General features: G+C 35.2%; 2 protein-coding genes across 2 annotated transcripts; both read right to left on the bottom strand.

The window, feature by feature from the left end:
* Positions 1-382: 382 nt before the first annotated feature.
* On the bottom strand, positions 383-1507 carry LOC104121203 (late embryogenesis abundant protein 7-like). Its single transcript, XM_009633145.4, has 3 exons — positions 1351-1507; positions 909-1043; positions 383-656 (listed from the first exon to the last, which is right to left on the bottom strand). Exons 1-3 carry the CDS (start codon positions 1396-1398, stop codon positions 570-572), a joined length of 270 nt encoding a protein of 89 aa, XP_009631440.1. The 5' UTR covers positions 1399-1507; the 3' UTR covers positions 383-569.
* Positions 1508-6912: 5405 nt separating this feature from the next.
* On the bottom strand, positions 6913-12122 carry LOC104121202 (26S proteasome non-ATPase regulatory subunit 13 homolog B). Its single transcript, XM_009633144.4, has 6 exons — positions 11854-12122; positions 10503-10949; positions 9724-9804; positions 7853-8049; positions 7656-7755; positions 6913-7424 (listed from the first exon to the last, which is right to left on the bottom strand). Exons 1-6 carry the CDS (start codon positions 12001-12003, stop codon positions 7239-7241), a joined length of 1161 nt encoding a protein of 386 aa, XP_009631439.1. The 5' UTR covers positions 12004-12122; the 3' UTR covers positions 6913-7238.
* Between the last annotated feature and the right edge of the window lie 1089 nt (positions 12123-13211).

The following is a 13211-nucleotide window of genomic DNA, read 5'->3' as shown; positions in this document are numbered from 1 at the left end:
GCTCCCGCTATGCACGAGATCCGAGAAATAGCCGGACCACAAGGGTCTATTATATGCAGCCTCACCCTACATTTCATTTCTGTAAGAGGTTGTTTCGTTTGGCTTGAACAATCTGTATTAATATTGAGCAATACATGGTTTTATAAAAATACAGATAATTATACATGGTAAATCTATACTTATAATTTGATATAAATATCGGTTGCAAAAAAAATTTCATTGGCACCAAAATCTGAATATCTTAGGGGATTGTCACAAAATTATTATTTGGGCGTGAAATACTGAACACTTGTAATGAGTTATCTTGTATTTTTTTCTTCTTTTTGGTTATATTACCCAAAAGCCAATAAAACTTTATATGCGTATAACATAGTGATCATAATTTTGATTACGAATGCGAATAAATTTTTACCATTCACTATAGAATCACTTCAAATCACATACAAACTAGTAATTTTTCACTCGTACCTTAATAAAGGCACACTAAAAAGGGGGGGGGGGGGGGGGTGGGAAGAAGAATAAAACCAATGGAAAAAATTGGTACAGTATTTATTTAGTGATCTTGACTTTCATTTGTTTTTGTTCGATCCTATTCCTAGTGTGTTCTTCACCCCATCAACTGTACCTTGAGCCATGTGCATCATTTGTTCTCCAGTCTAAAAGACAACCAACAAGGAGAAAAAAACTAATTAAATATTGCCAAAAATATTTATTAAAAATCATTGGTAAAAAATCAAATGAAAAATATATATTTTTAGTCGCTCCCAAATATAACAGATAAAATGTATTTTTTTGTATATATTTATATTATATACATATAATATACATATTTTATATACTTTTTGATTAGCGAATGTAATTATTTTCGTTCAGTCGACTAATTCCGTATTTTACCCAAATAAAATTACCTGGTGAAGGAATCCAGAATTCTGTTCCCTTTTTTGTTGAGCTGACTCACGAGCTCTTTGGATTGCATCTTCAATTTTATTAACAGAGGAATTTGCTGTACTGTTTGCTGATTCTACCCATTGCTCAGTCTTGGCCTACCAAAAATGGCACGTAGAGTAGAAGAAAGAAATATGAGAACTTGTCAAATCGTAATTCTTTTAATAAGTTTAAATTCTACGCACATGCTGACAACAACGTAAGAAGTAATTTCAAATTATGTCACTTTTAAGGTGATTACATATAGATACCTAAAACAAAATTAATTGATAACATGATAAAAATAATAATTAACCTGCTATAAATCACATACTAAACTACATTGGTATTATAAAAAATATATTTATGATGTGAATACATATAACTCGAATACATTTTATAACTAAAGAGTAGATGACATTTCACCTCAGCTTGGTCATGGGATTGATCAACATTGAATTGAGCACTTGCCATATTTGATTCTTGATATTAGCAATAGAAATGCTCCTTATTTGTTTTTGTTTAGGACTTGAATTCAGTATAATTAAAAAACTTCTGGGCTGATAAAAAGCTTTTATAGAGAGGTTTTTCAGTGATTGGTTTAGATAATTGATATGCTTGTTTTGCTGCTATTGATATGCCTTTTTGTGGCTATCTTTGTTTGCCAGTGCGCAAATTATGTTAATCCATACATGTTTAAATGTTATCCTGTTTTATTTCATTTCCTTTTAATATCTATCTCTCTTCTTTTTTCTAGAATTCTCCTACAATATAAAAAGGCCGTGCTAAGAAGAAAGATATGTTAAGGGTGTAATATATGTTTTAAGGAAACTAAATGTAAATAATAAACTACAATAACATGTACTATTTGAAAAAAGTTTAGTTCTTACGACATTTCATTATTAAGAAAAAACATGATAAATCTTAATTTGATTATATTATATTGAAGTTTTTGTTTTAAAGACAACCAAATAGATGGTGATGTCGAAGAACTTGTTTTCATTAATTTCAAGTACGAATTTCGGATCTTCTGCACCAATCTCGAATTGATTGAACAACTTTTTGAATCAAATATATTTTTGAAGAATTAACTCAATAACCGCTCATCAAACCGCTTAAATTAAAAAGGCATAATAATACAATTTTTTTCAAGTTTATCAAAGCTCTAGTCCAGTTTCTCAAGCCTTTCAAAACCAGCTGACTTGAAATTTTTGATGTACACTGTAAGCCTCTCCAAATTAGCCGACTTGAAATTCTTCAGTAGTGTGTATGATACCCCACCTGTGAATTTTCTTTCTTTTTCAGTTTTTCTTCTTGTCTATTTTCTCCTTTAAATCCATTGTTACGTAACGACGAAAAATGTCACTTTATGGAACGACGAATTTAGTGTGATAACTTCATTTCCTTGCTTTTTTCTCTTATCTTACCCTCTTTATTATTAAATAATCATATTTTATCATTTACCCTACTTTTTTTATATAATAATTTTACTCCATATCCCATTTTTTCTTAGTAATGTTGCAACTTTATTCTTTATATTGTTGGTGCATGACATCATAAAACGACGACAAGCGATATAATCTATCCATATATTGTATTCATCAAACAATACAATACAATATAATACAATGCATTATAAAACAACATGTAACAACAATCCAAACAAGCTGTTAGTTAAATAGATTAACCCATCTTAACTACGCTCTACAATCTACAAGGACGCCCCAGTTATCAAGTCTCGCCCTCATCCACTTGAAAAAATAGTGAAAATAGCACGGGCTAGCCAGTTTTCAGACTGGTAATTGAAAAATAGCCACTATTTTGCTACAACACAGAAAGTTCCAGCATAATATACTGGAGACTAGTGCACCTGTGTATGAACTTCAAGCATATTATGCTGGAACTCCAACACACGGAAAGTTCCAGCATAATATACTGGAGATTGGAGCACCTGTGTATGAACTTCCAGCATAATGCTGGACCAGTATATTATGCTGGAAGTCCAGAATAAATTGAAACGGAGACATCTTTAAACAACACGAGTATCAACATCATCATAAGGTTGTAAATCATTATTTGCAAAGGATCCCAACACAAATATCATCATAAGGTTGTAAATCAAGATCTGCAAAGGATCCTAAAGCGCCCAATTTAGGCGTCAAGTACTTACACATGCTACATAAATAACATCAGTATCAATACCAACAATGTCAATAAGCAACAGACGTGCAACCACATAAACAAGACACTGGTCATCGGAAACATTCACTTGAGTACTAAACTTCCAACGGTAAGAATATTCCCTAGATACCAACACATAGCATGTACTCGGTGGATTAGTCAAGGCACATACAAGTTGGCGAGAACATCACCGTCCATTATGAAAGAAAGGTTAATATATTCCCCGGCTTGAGATGGAAAGCAAAAGATACAATCTTTCATACAAAACCAAACATACCTTGTTACTTACTATACATGAACAACCAACAAACACATAACCTAGATAAAAGCATTTTAAAATGCCTTCATGTTCTTGCAATGTGGCCCCTTCCCCGCACCTTGCGTGAATGTGGGATGCTTTGTGCACCGGTCTGCCCTTTTAAGTCGAATGAGATATTAGATTAAGCCAACACTGATGCCTAACAGAACTGTGGAATCAAGCCACCCAGAGTATTATCCCTGTACTCCATCAGCAATGAAATGCCAGAATACAGTAATCTAAACTTAGGTGTAGCAATTCGACTCTCCAAGAAAACGATACTAAAGAAGCTGACAGCTTAAGTTCTACGAGGAATAGTGAACTACAATGAATGGAATCACGCAGCTCGATTTTGGGCAACCACCACGCAACAAATATGAAAAATTAATCGACTATGCCTTAAAATTAATTGAGGTTGACTACATGAATCGTAATACCACCTATGTCGAGGATTCATCCTATTATCAAGCAAAATCAACCTACACAAGATTCCTTCTTTATCCAGATTCGGGGCAAATAAGGTTTTGCACATAGGTAAATTTGTAACGAAAAACCATAAATTACCAACACACCAACAACAAGAGCAGCTACACCTCAATCCCAAGCTAGTCGGCGTCGACAGTATGAAACCTCATTAACATAAATGCTCTGTTTGAATCCAAAATACAGTATTTCAATACTCCATACTTAAAGATCATCCAAGACTAGGGATTCTCTAACATACACTATTGGTTATATCTCTAATATACTAAGAGTCCTCTAATAAGCATTTGTCTTCTAGTTGCTATAACCTATATGGATTCTCAACTTTGTATTCTATCTCGGATTTCGAGATATTCTATACCTATTGTAGTTTATAGATGATTGAGTGTCTTAGTGAAGAACCATATTTTGGGTAGATTTGCTGCTTTTCTATCTATGGCTTGCATAAGACAGTTCTGACAGTTCTTCCTAAATCAATAAAATTAGTATTACTTTTTTGTTATGAATGCAGCCCAAGATAACAAAGGTGGTGAAAGTGGATCCATTAAAAAGAGAAGCAGACCCAAATATCCGCCAAAGAACCTGTCAAATGACGTTTGGGACCCTGGCTAAGACAAGGCTATATGGATATAAAGTGGGAAAGCTGCTGCGAGGATTCTTACGCGAATACTGAGTCTTTTCTTTATTTTAGCTTAGCTCTTGTTGGAGCATTCTGGAACCTCCCTCCATTCTTGTTTTATTTAGTTCCTTGTTCTTAGTATTGTTCATGGTTAGAATTAATAGAAATTGTCTCTATCTTCTTCAGTAAATATGGATCCATTACATTGGTGCTTTCATTGTCCCTCCTCTACCAAATGGGTATCGACCTCCTTTCTACCTCCTCCACACCCATACCACCAGCAATTTTTTACTGCACCTCCACTACCGAGCCCCTCTTTTTCACCTGCAATTTTGGAGAAGATCTACACCTCCATCAACACTGTACATGATTTAGTGATAGAATTGCAAGCAAGCAACTCCCGTATGCTCCTTGTCCACTTAAATAACTTCTTCTTTTTTCTAATAACCGAGATATCCCCCAGGGCCAATGGGGTACGATTCGAAAGTCAGCGATAATGGCTCCTTGTCCACTTAAATACCAGACGTTTGAGTGTGCCAGGGTTCAGAACCACGGCGTACATCAATAAAATTATTACTTTATCAAAACAATTCCAATTTCAGAACTCTAAAATCAAACAATTAATCAAACAAAAAGACCAAAATCAGCTCCACAACTCATAATCAGCTAATATTCTACATCCAATTAAATATTGCTTCACGATCATAAATTTGGAACACAAAGCCGAAAACAGCCCTAAAGCTAAACATTGACGCGAATAAGCATATAAACTATGATAAAATTCTAGAACACTCGAAATTTTGTTTTATTCCTTCAGAAATTTAAGTACAAAGTACCATCATTGAGAAGGAAAAAGGGCGCGAGTAAACCCTAAAAGGATAGGAACAGAACATACATTTGTTTTTTTGGTGATGAAAATTCAGTTAATGTCAGAGTCATCGAAATCATCCTGAAAGGAATTGAAGAAGTCGGCGTCGGCGAGACGGAGGTGTTCGGCGGCGAGTGGGCCTTCACCGAAAAAGTCGAGCGCGTCCACTTCGTCAACGTCCATTGCCATTGTAGATCCCTGTTCTTCCATGTCTGCTAAGTAGTCCACAACCATTGGCTTCATTAGTGTTGATTTTCAAGGGATTTTTGATTTTTCTTCTCTTTCTCTCTACGGTTGCACTGCGAATTGTAATTGTACAAACTTGGCTAATGGTGCAATGGCCTATTTATAGAAAGGATAGCGTTTTAAGTTGAAGAATCGGGTCAAACATGGACCGACTCAATCATCATCTTTACACAAATAGCCAGTTGGACTCACTGTTTGCTTTTACTAGTCAATATACATTAATTTTATATGGTTATACATATATCATATATGAATTATGCATACATTATATATATGCGCCTCTTTTTAGTTTATACAGTTGAGATTACAGCTGTTTATGTTAATTTTTTTTGAGTTTAACTAATAGGAAGGAGAGTTTTGGCATAATTGGTAAAGTTGTTGTCATGTGACCAGGAGGTTACGGGTTCAAGCCGTGGAAAAAACCGCTTACAGAAATATAGGATAAGACTGCGCACAAGAAACTCTTGTAGTCCGGCCCTTCCCCGGATCCCGCGCATAGTGGGAGAGCTTAGTGCACCGGGCTGCCCTTTTGCCCTTTAACTATTAGCCACCAACGTATAAAATTATTTTATACTATCAAGTTATTTTTTATTACAAATATACCTTATTTTAAGATAATTTTTATTGTAGATATATTTTTCTACATTATTTTTACTATTATTATTTCTATTTTTTTATGAAGAATTATATGTAAATATCTTGTGGGTGACCTGATATAACAGTACTCGGAAGAAACTACCTCAATGATAAGATTTTTTCTTTAGTTTAAAGTTTTAAACTACACTAAGACAATGCTAGCAAACTAGCCGTTTTTAAAGAATTTTTTGTTGTCATATTAGTTATAAGTGTGCTATTTCTAGTTTCAAGGTGATCTAAACATAAAGACAAATTTAGTAATTGAAATGAAATGAGAACGAATAAAGGGTAATGCATTGAAATTTACGTTGCAGACCCAACTAGTTATGCATTAAAATTATTATTTTTAATTTAGCCAATGACACTTTTCATTGATATGCCATTAGCAAGGATTCTACAGTGAAGAAATAGGTGACCAAACATTGTTCTGCAATAGTGAGTTCTCAGTTGACACGAGAAAACTGAAATATATAGACGAGTACGATGCTTTAACCAGAAGTACAATTTATGCTAAAATAACACCGTTGCTTCGTCATATAAATGAAGAGCCAACATAATATACCTAATATCAATAACATATAAATAGTTCATGTGGAAAAAAAATTAATGAAATTATACGTATTAAATTGAGCAATAACCCACAAAATCGCATGGAAATCATGTCCAACAAGATTGTTCTTGTCCACTTCTTTAACTGTTCAGGGAACGTAGTAAACAAAAGAATAGTTCAAAAACCAGAAAGTAAAGGACGCAAAACATCCATCAGAAACTGGATTTTTTTAAATGCTGGTGCAGAAAAGGTAGAAGTATCTAAAGGCAGTAAAATACAGCCATTTCACAACTTGGCTCCCTGTGTCGTAGGAATGTCACTATGGACCTGAAGAAATGAAATACAATAACAAGCACCTGCTTCCCTCAAAAAACAAATTGAGATCATTGATTTACTAGATTTAGTTTCGCTACGTTCTCTGCTTGATTATGATTTATGATGCAATTAAATCAGGAGTTTCAGCCTCTACCGATAGCAAAGTAGTGTGAACTTTCTCCACCCAATTGTCTAGCCGATCACGCAATGACTTGATTTGGGGAATTCCAAGAACTCTTGGTTGCACCCAAGAGACATGAATTGTCCCCTCCACTTGATCAATTATTCCCTCAATCAGATGCACCTACAGTAAGATAACATCAAAACAGTCGTACGTCAGAATGACATAGGTGGTTGTGCATCGTGAAGCTATGATGGATGAAGTAGAAAGGGAAGGTGCAGCGTGAAAGCGAAAGATTCAACAACCTATCTAATTTCTTTCTTTTCCTTGAATAGATGGCAGAACCAAATCCCCCATCCCTCGAAGATATATGAAGGCAACTCTTCTAATTTAACTACTAAGAGGTCCACTTACAGAAAGGCTCTTCATGAGGAGATATTCAACATCTTCCACACCCAACTTTGTGCATTCTGCGATGACACTCAATGGGATAGTTCTATCTTCTGCGGCGCGACTGCATGCAAAATACATAATCCAGAAATTCAGAAATCATAGTAACAGGCAATATAGGACGAATATTTTCATTTCCTGCAGAACTCCCATAACAGTACCTGAAGATAATTTCCATCAAGCAGAGAATGTTGATCTTCTCCAGAAGCTTTTTCTCGTTCTGCACTAATGCTGGTTGAGCATTCAATGCAGCTTGATGGACACGGCACAATTCTTGATAACGAATCAAATTGCCAGTGTTGAATGCTTCAAGAATATGATAGAGCCACTCAACCTTAGTCCCCATGAGGCTATTTACCTATAACAAGTTAAAACAAGTCCCCTTAGATTCTACATGACATCATCAACATACAAACATAAGACTGCTATATGGCTCCCGTGGTTCAAATTCTGGTCCATCCCCCATTACTTCTTGAAGCCTAACAGTAGTCAAAAAAGGAATTTACTAAGTTCCTTAGCCAACAGTGCTGTTCCTAAGTTGATAGTTTGTTTTCAGTTTGATAATTGATCTGGACATTTTTGACCCTATTGCACATGGTTTCAGTCTTTCGGTACTGAATTAACTAAATTCCCACAAAAAATAAAAAGAAGAAAAAGAAAATCTTCCCTTTTATGATAACTTGAAGGGAAATAAGAAAAAAGTCAGTCAAGGTGCTCGCTATCAGGATGGCCGGGTTTAAGTGTTTAACGAAAAACTATAGTTTCACTTTTGCCTCATATGACAGCTTTTAAAGTCACAAAGCTCTTCAAAAGGAGGTTAAGGTATCTGGAATTCTGGAGTAGGTGTAGGACTATGAGACTCAATCCACCCTATTCATGTGAAAACTCAAGGAGTAGAGAAGAAAAGACAGGTAGTTTATCTATTAGCCAACTTGGATGTTCCAAATTCCAATGAGAAGAAACAAGATCTTTATGGAGGAGAGGAAAGATGTAAGGAACAACCAGTGATAGCTAGGACAATATACGACATCCCCTACCCTTATTCCTAAAAAGAAAAAAAGGAAAAAAAGAGAGAAGATATTACGTCCCTAATCCACACAGAACATGTAATATTCATAGTATCCTCTGATGATAAAGAATTCTACCATAAGGACCTTGAATGTTCTGGATCAACACAGTAAAATATGTTAGATACCCAGAACCAACACTGTACAAATAGGGTAGACCATAACTTTTTTGATGACATTATGATAAATAACTTCTGAAAGTAGCAAAATAGTAGAAGACACAAGTTTTATCATTAAACTTCCTAGAAGATGGTGCAAAGATTAATCAGCAGGCAAATTGAAATAGAATAAATTTTAATGATTAATCTGGAAATCTCCCAGCAACATATTCACTTAGAAGTATCACAAAGACACAAACTACGACGAATTTCAGACAGAAGCGGACATCTAAATGTCACCATCCTTGAATTTTTTTTAGCTAATACCATAAGACGGTTTTTATCCTTTTATTTGGATGGGGGAAAGCTTGAAATCCTTATAGCAAAAGCCAGAAGGAGGAAGCAAAGTGCAGAAACACAGGCACACAAGCAGTGGTTTCTTAATAATACCCAACTCAAGAACTCGGAATTGGAAAGCGCCATTGAAGAAGGTCCATTGTGGTTTAGACCAGTTGACTGGTTTTGCCTTGACTTAGGAGAAATCTAGTATCTAACCAGACTAGAAACATGATCCGTTCACAGTTTAATGGATCGAAGAACCTAGTCAACCAGTATCATTGGCATTAGCCGTGAAAATAAACTTTCAGGAGAAGATGTGAGTTCCAGCAGCACAAGTGACATCATGTTAAAACTTCTGACAACATTCAGGTCCTCGGGAGAGGACGCCAATAGCAAATTCTCAGAAGGGTCATCACTTAGCGACTTCCTCAAGAAATAGCTTTACCGGACATTTCCAATCCCAGAACTCTAGGCTCTCTAGCATATGGACAGCATAAAAACACAAGGAAATGTATGGTGTAAACTTACAATTGGATGAGCAAGCAATTCACCAAAGTTGTATATGTTGTCTCCCAGCAAAGCTGACAAGGACAAATCAAATGCCAAATCCTATATGACATAGGAGAAACAATTAGCACTAAAAATAGCAAGAATAAAACATATGGCAATCACAAAATTTTAGGTGTACCTTCATTAACAAACTAAAGTTACAAAAATTTGCAAGGCACCACAACCAACAACTATTTCTACTCAGAAACTAGAAATACCTAGTACGAAAGGCCCTCAATAACAAACCAAGTGGCAATCCAGATTATTGCAATCAATTGATAGAAAAATCAAAATAAGCATTATGGGAATAAACATTTTAAAGACTCAAGATAGATTGCCAAACACTTATCACAAATCCAAAACCAAGGATCTTCAACCATTTCTCCCAAACTATGAAGAGTTAATTAATAAGAAGAAAAAAACAGATGATCATCAGTTCAGAAACCCTAGTGAATAATACTGCACTCAAGACCAAACTATGAACATGAGCTGCCAGTCTGCCACTGCCATACAGAAGTTCAAATTCTGTATATGTTAAGGAACTAAACGATAGCATCAGCAGCTCCGTCCAAGAATACTCTCCACCTCTACCTAGACTGGAACACAGCATAATGTAAAAACATTTATCACACGGAAAAATAGAGAGAGAGAGAGCACGAAAAAAATGCAAGGATACACAGCACAGAGAGGAGGCTGGAGTAAAAATGACAATATTTTTATTTTTGGTAATGTGACATTTCAACCGAACAATTACTTACCAGCTTAAACGATTCAGAAAGAGAGTCCACAGAAGTGTATGCAAGATAAAGAAGAGCACTTCTGTAAAACTCGGCGAACTCCTGGCGAGCTTTATGGTATTGAGACGAAACCCAATAATAGCTAGCATAAACAGAGGGATCAATGTCAGTCATGCTGTCAAGTGTAGTCTTCCCCCCTTCTAAAAGATTCTTGCAATCTTTTTGATCCCCTTGTTCAAGCTTAAATAGGGCAATCTGCAACTTAATGTATAGAATTGGCTCCTCTATGCGTGTCTCCTTAGTATTTTGAAGTTTATCGATCACTCCTTCAAGGTAACCTATAGCAGCTTCTTTCTCTGCATACCGCCGGGAAACAATGACTGCAAAATGTGCAAGCTTGAGAAGATTGATCTTTGTCTCAAAATCAGTGATGAAATTGTGATACAGCTGTATCAGTGCATCGCCTGCCTGAAAGTAAAATAAGGGAACAACAAGAAATGCGTTTAGAATATTACACTCTAAGCTCCAATAGCATCACCACCTCTGGAGCATTACCCGCTTCTGAGAAGATCTAATGCAACATAATTTTACTAGTTCCATCCTCAATAGAATTCAGGTATACATGACATGTTTAAATAACAAAACACAAATTAAGACATTCAGAGATGGAAGCATGGGCGGAGATAGAAGGTAAACTACGGGTTTGGCCAAACCAGTAGCTTTAGTCCAAACCTTGTATTTATATTAAGAAATTCACTATGTACGAAAATTAAATTCAAAACCCAATTAGTTGATGTTGCTATCTGAGAATTTAGAACCCATAGAGTTCAAATTTTGGATTCATCATTGAAGGTCTTTTCAATTAGTTAAAATTATCTCAAAACTTCCCCAGAACTTGTGTTTGTTATTTAAACAAGTCATGTATACCTGAATTCTATTGGGGCCATCTATATGAATCCTACCATGATTCTACATTTAAATTCATCCCAGGCCAATACTATGCAGAACAGAAATAGAAATAAAAAGTACTCCCTCTAAAATAATTAACCTATTTCCTTTTTAGTTTGTTAGAGAAAGAATGAGCCCTTTCTAAGTTTGAAAACAATATAACTTTAATTTTTTCTCATTAATCACACAAATATCAAAGTCTTCTATTTTTTCTTAAATTCCATGTAAAGTCAAATAGGTTCAATCTTTTTAAAACTCTTTATACTAAATATTCAAGCGTGAGAGAAAAAATAAATTAATCCGCAAGAACCGTAACTTTTGTACAAACCTAAACCGATCTATAATATAACATTAATAACATATACTCAAATAATATTAGGCAGAATTTTGAGGTAATTCAACAATAAAATCTCAAAAAACAGACCTGAAAAACGGCGAGGGCAACGAATTGTTCAAGCTTAAGAGAAAGCTGGTGCCAGAGCTTGCGCTGGTACAGATCTGAAAGCGTATTGTACCAATCGGATAGCTCTGGATGTGCATTCCGAAGTGAATCTAAGTACTCTAAAGCGGCCATCGTTGATTACTCTCAATGATGAACACAAAGAAGAAGAAGAAGAAAAGGTGGAACTGTAAATCCTTTAATAAAACCTCTTAAAACTTTGGATTTCTTCTTCTGCACGAAGAAAGGAATAGACTGTGTGAGAAATATCTTATAGTGGGGTTTCTCGTAATTTGGATATGATTAATGGGCAAATGTAGGATTTAGGAAGCATTGATAAGACAAATTTACCCACTTAATATAGATTTTAGAGAATTAAAAAGATTTTATTTTTTAAAACGGAGAAAGATCAAAGGCAATTCAAAATTAGGTGGATAACAGACCCATCCCTATGCTATGTGCCAAATCCACACACATCACGCACTATTATATTAAAATTTCGACATGTAACCAAAAGAATTATCTAAAACTTCTTATCTTTAGTGTTTTGTGTAACAAAAATATATTTTAATTTATTGATTGATATATTTGATATTTTTGTGTTAGTTTTATTATTTTTAGGACTATGTGGTTGTTTACCCTCGAAATTGGATAACAATTGAATTTGTTAGTGGTTTAAAGGATATGCAGATTAACTTGATACAAAGCGATAAATTTGATTGCAATTGAAATAAATAGCGATAAATTAACTACAAACCACACGAATGAGATGATTTCAGCTTAAGAAAGCCAGCTACCCTTGAGTTGAATGTACTTTTATTGACACAAAGATATGAGAGAGTAAGAACTTAGAGAATGTATTGCTTATCAATATATGTTACCATATGTCTCATGAATTGTTAAGTCCTCTTTATATATTAGGGGAAACCTACCTTTTAAGATATTATCTTATTGTTCTATAAAAAGGCAAAGGTCCATGATTTGCTGATCGTTGGTCCCTTTTTGACTCGTTCCGTAATTTCTGCCATAATGATTGGTTAATAGCGAGAATTACGGACCCCTGTCGGGTGAGTTGGCAAAGTTTTTTTCGAGACCATTAGAAACAGGACTAGTTACGCCTTCGGTAAACTCGAGGGCAAATCTGATGGTTTTGATGGCTAACTTTGACAATGCTTTGGGTTCGATCATAATCACCATGTGTCGATCTTGGCTGATGGTGTTAGATGTCAGATCGATCTTCGAGCTCGACTTCACCCGATCACAGACATTTCGACCCTGGCCTAATTAGGGAGTTCGGAAGCTCGATCGAATATCGAGCTCGATTTTACCCGTATACAGATAGT

The sequence above is a fragment of the Nicotiana tomentosiformis genome, chromosome 12 (assembly GCF_000390325.3).
Source record: "Nicotiana tomentosiformis chromosome 12, ASM39032v3, whole genome shotgun sequence".
Lineage (NCBI taxonomy): Eukaryota > Viridiplantae > Streptophyta > Magnoliopsida > Solanales > Solanaceae > Nicotiana > Nicotiana tomentosiformis.
This window is presented reverse-complemented; position numbering and strand designations above follow the sequence as displayed.

Excerpts from the sequence above, each read along its gene's own strand:
- LOC104121202 (XM_009633144.4), bottom strand. The coding sequence starts at position 12,003 with ATGGCCGCTTTAGAGTACTTAGATTCACTTCGGAATGCACATCCAGAG. Across the intron at positions 9,805-10,502 it reads TTTCTGAATCGTTTAAGCTG|GATTTGGCATTTGATTTGTC; the intron begins GTAAGTAATTGT and ends TATGTCATATAG. Across the intron at positions 8,050-9,723 it reads AATTGCTTGCTCATCCAATT|GTAAATAGCCTCATGGGGAC; the intron begins GTAAGTTTACAC and ends AACTTGTTATAG.
- LOC104121203 (XM_009633145.4), bottom strand. The coding sequence starts at position 1,398 with ATGGCAAGTGCTCAATTCAATGTTGATCAATCCCATGACCAAGCTGAG. Across the intron at positions 1,044-1,350 it reads AATCCCATGACCAAGCTGAG|GCCAAGACTGAGCAATGGGT; the intron begins GTGAAATGTCAT and ends CATTTTTGGTAG. Across the intron at positions 657-908 it reads ATTCTGGATTCCTTCACCAG|ACTGGAGAACAAATGATGCA; the intron begins GTAATTTTATTT and ends GTTGTCTTTTAG.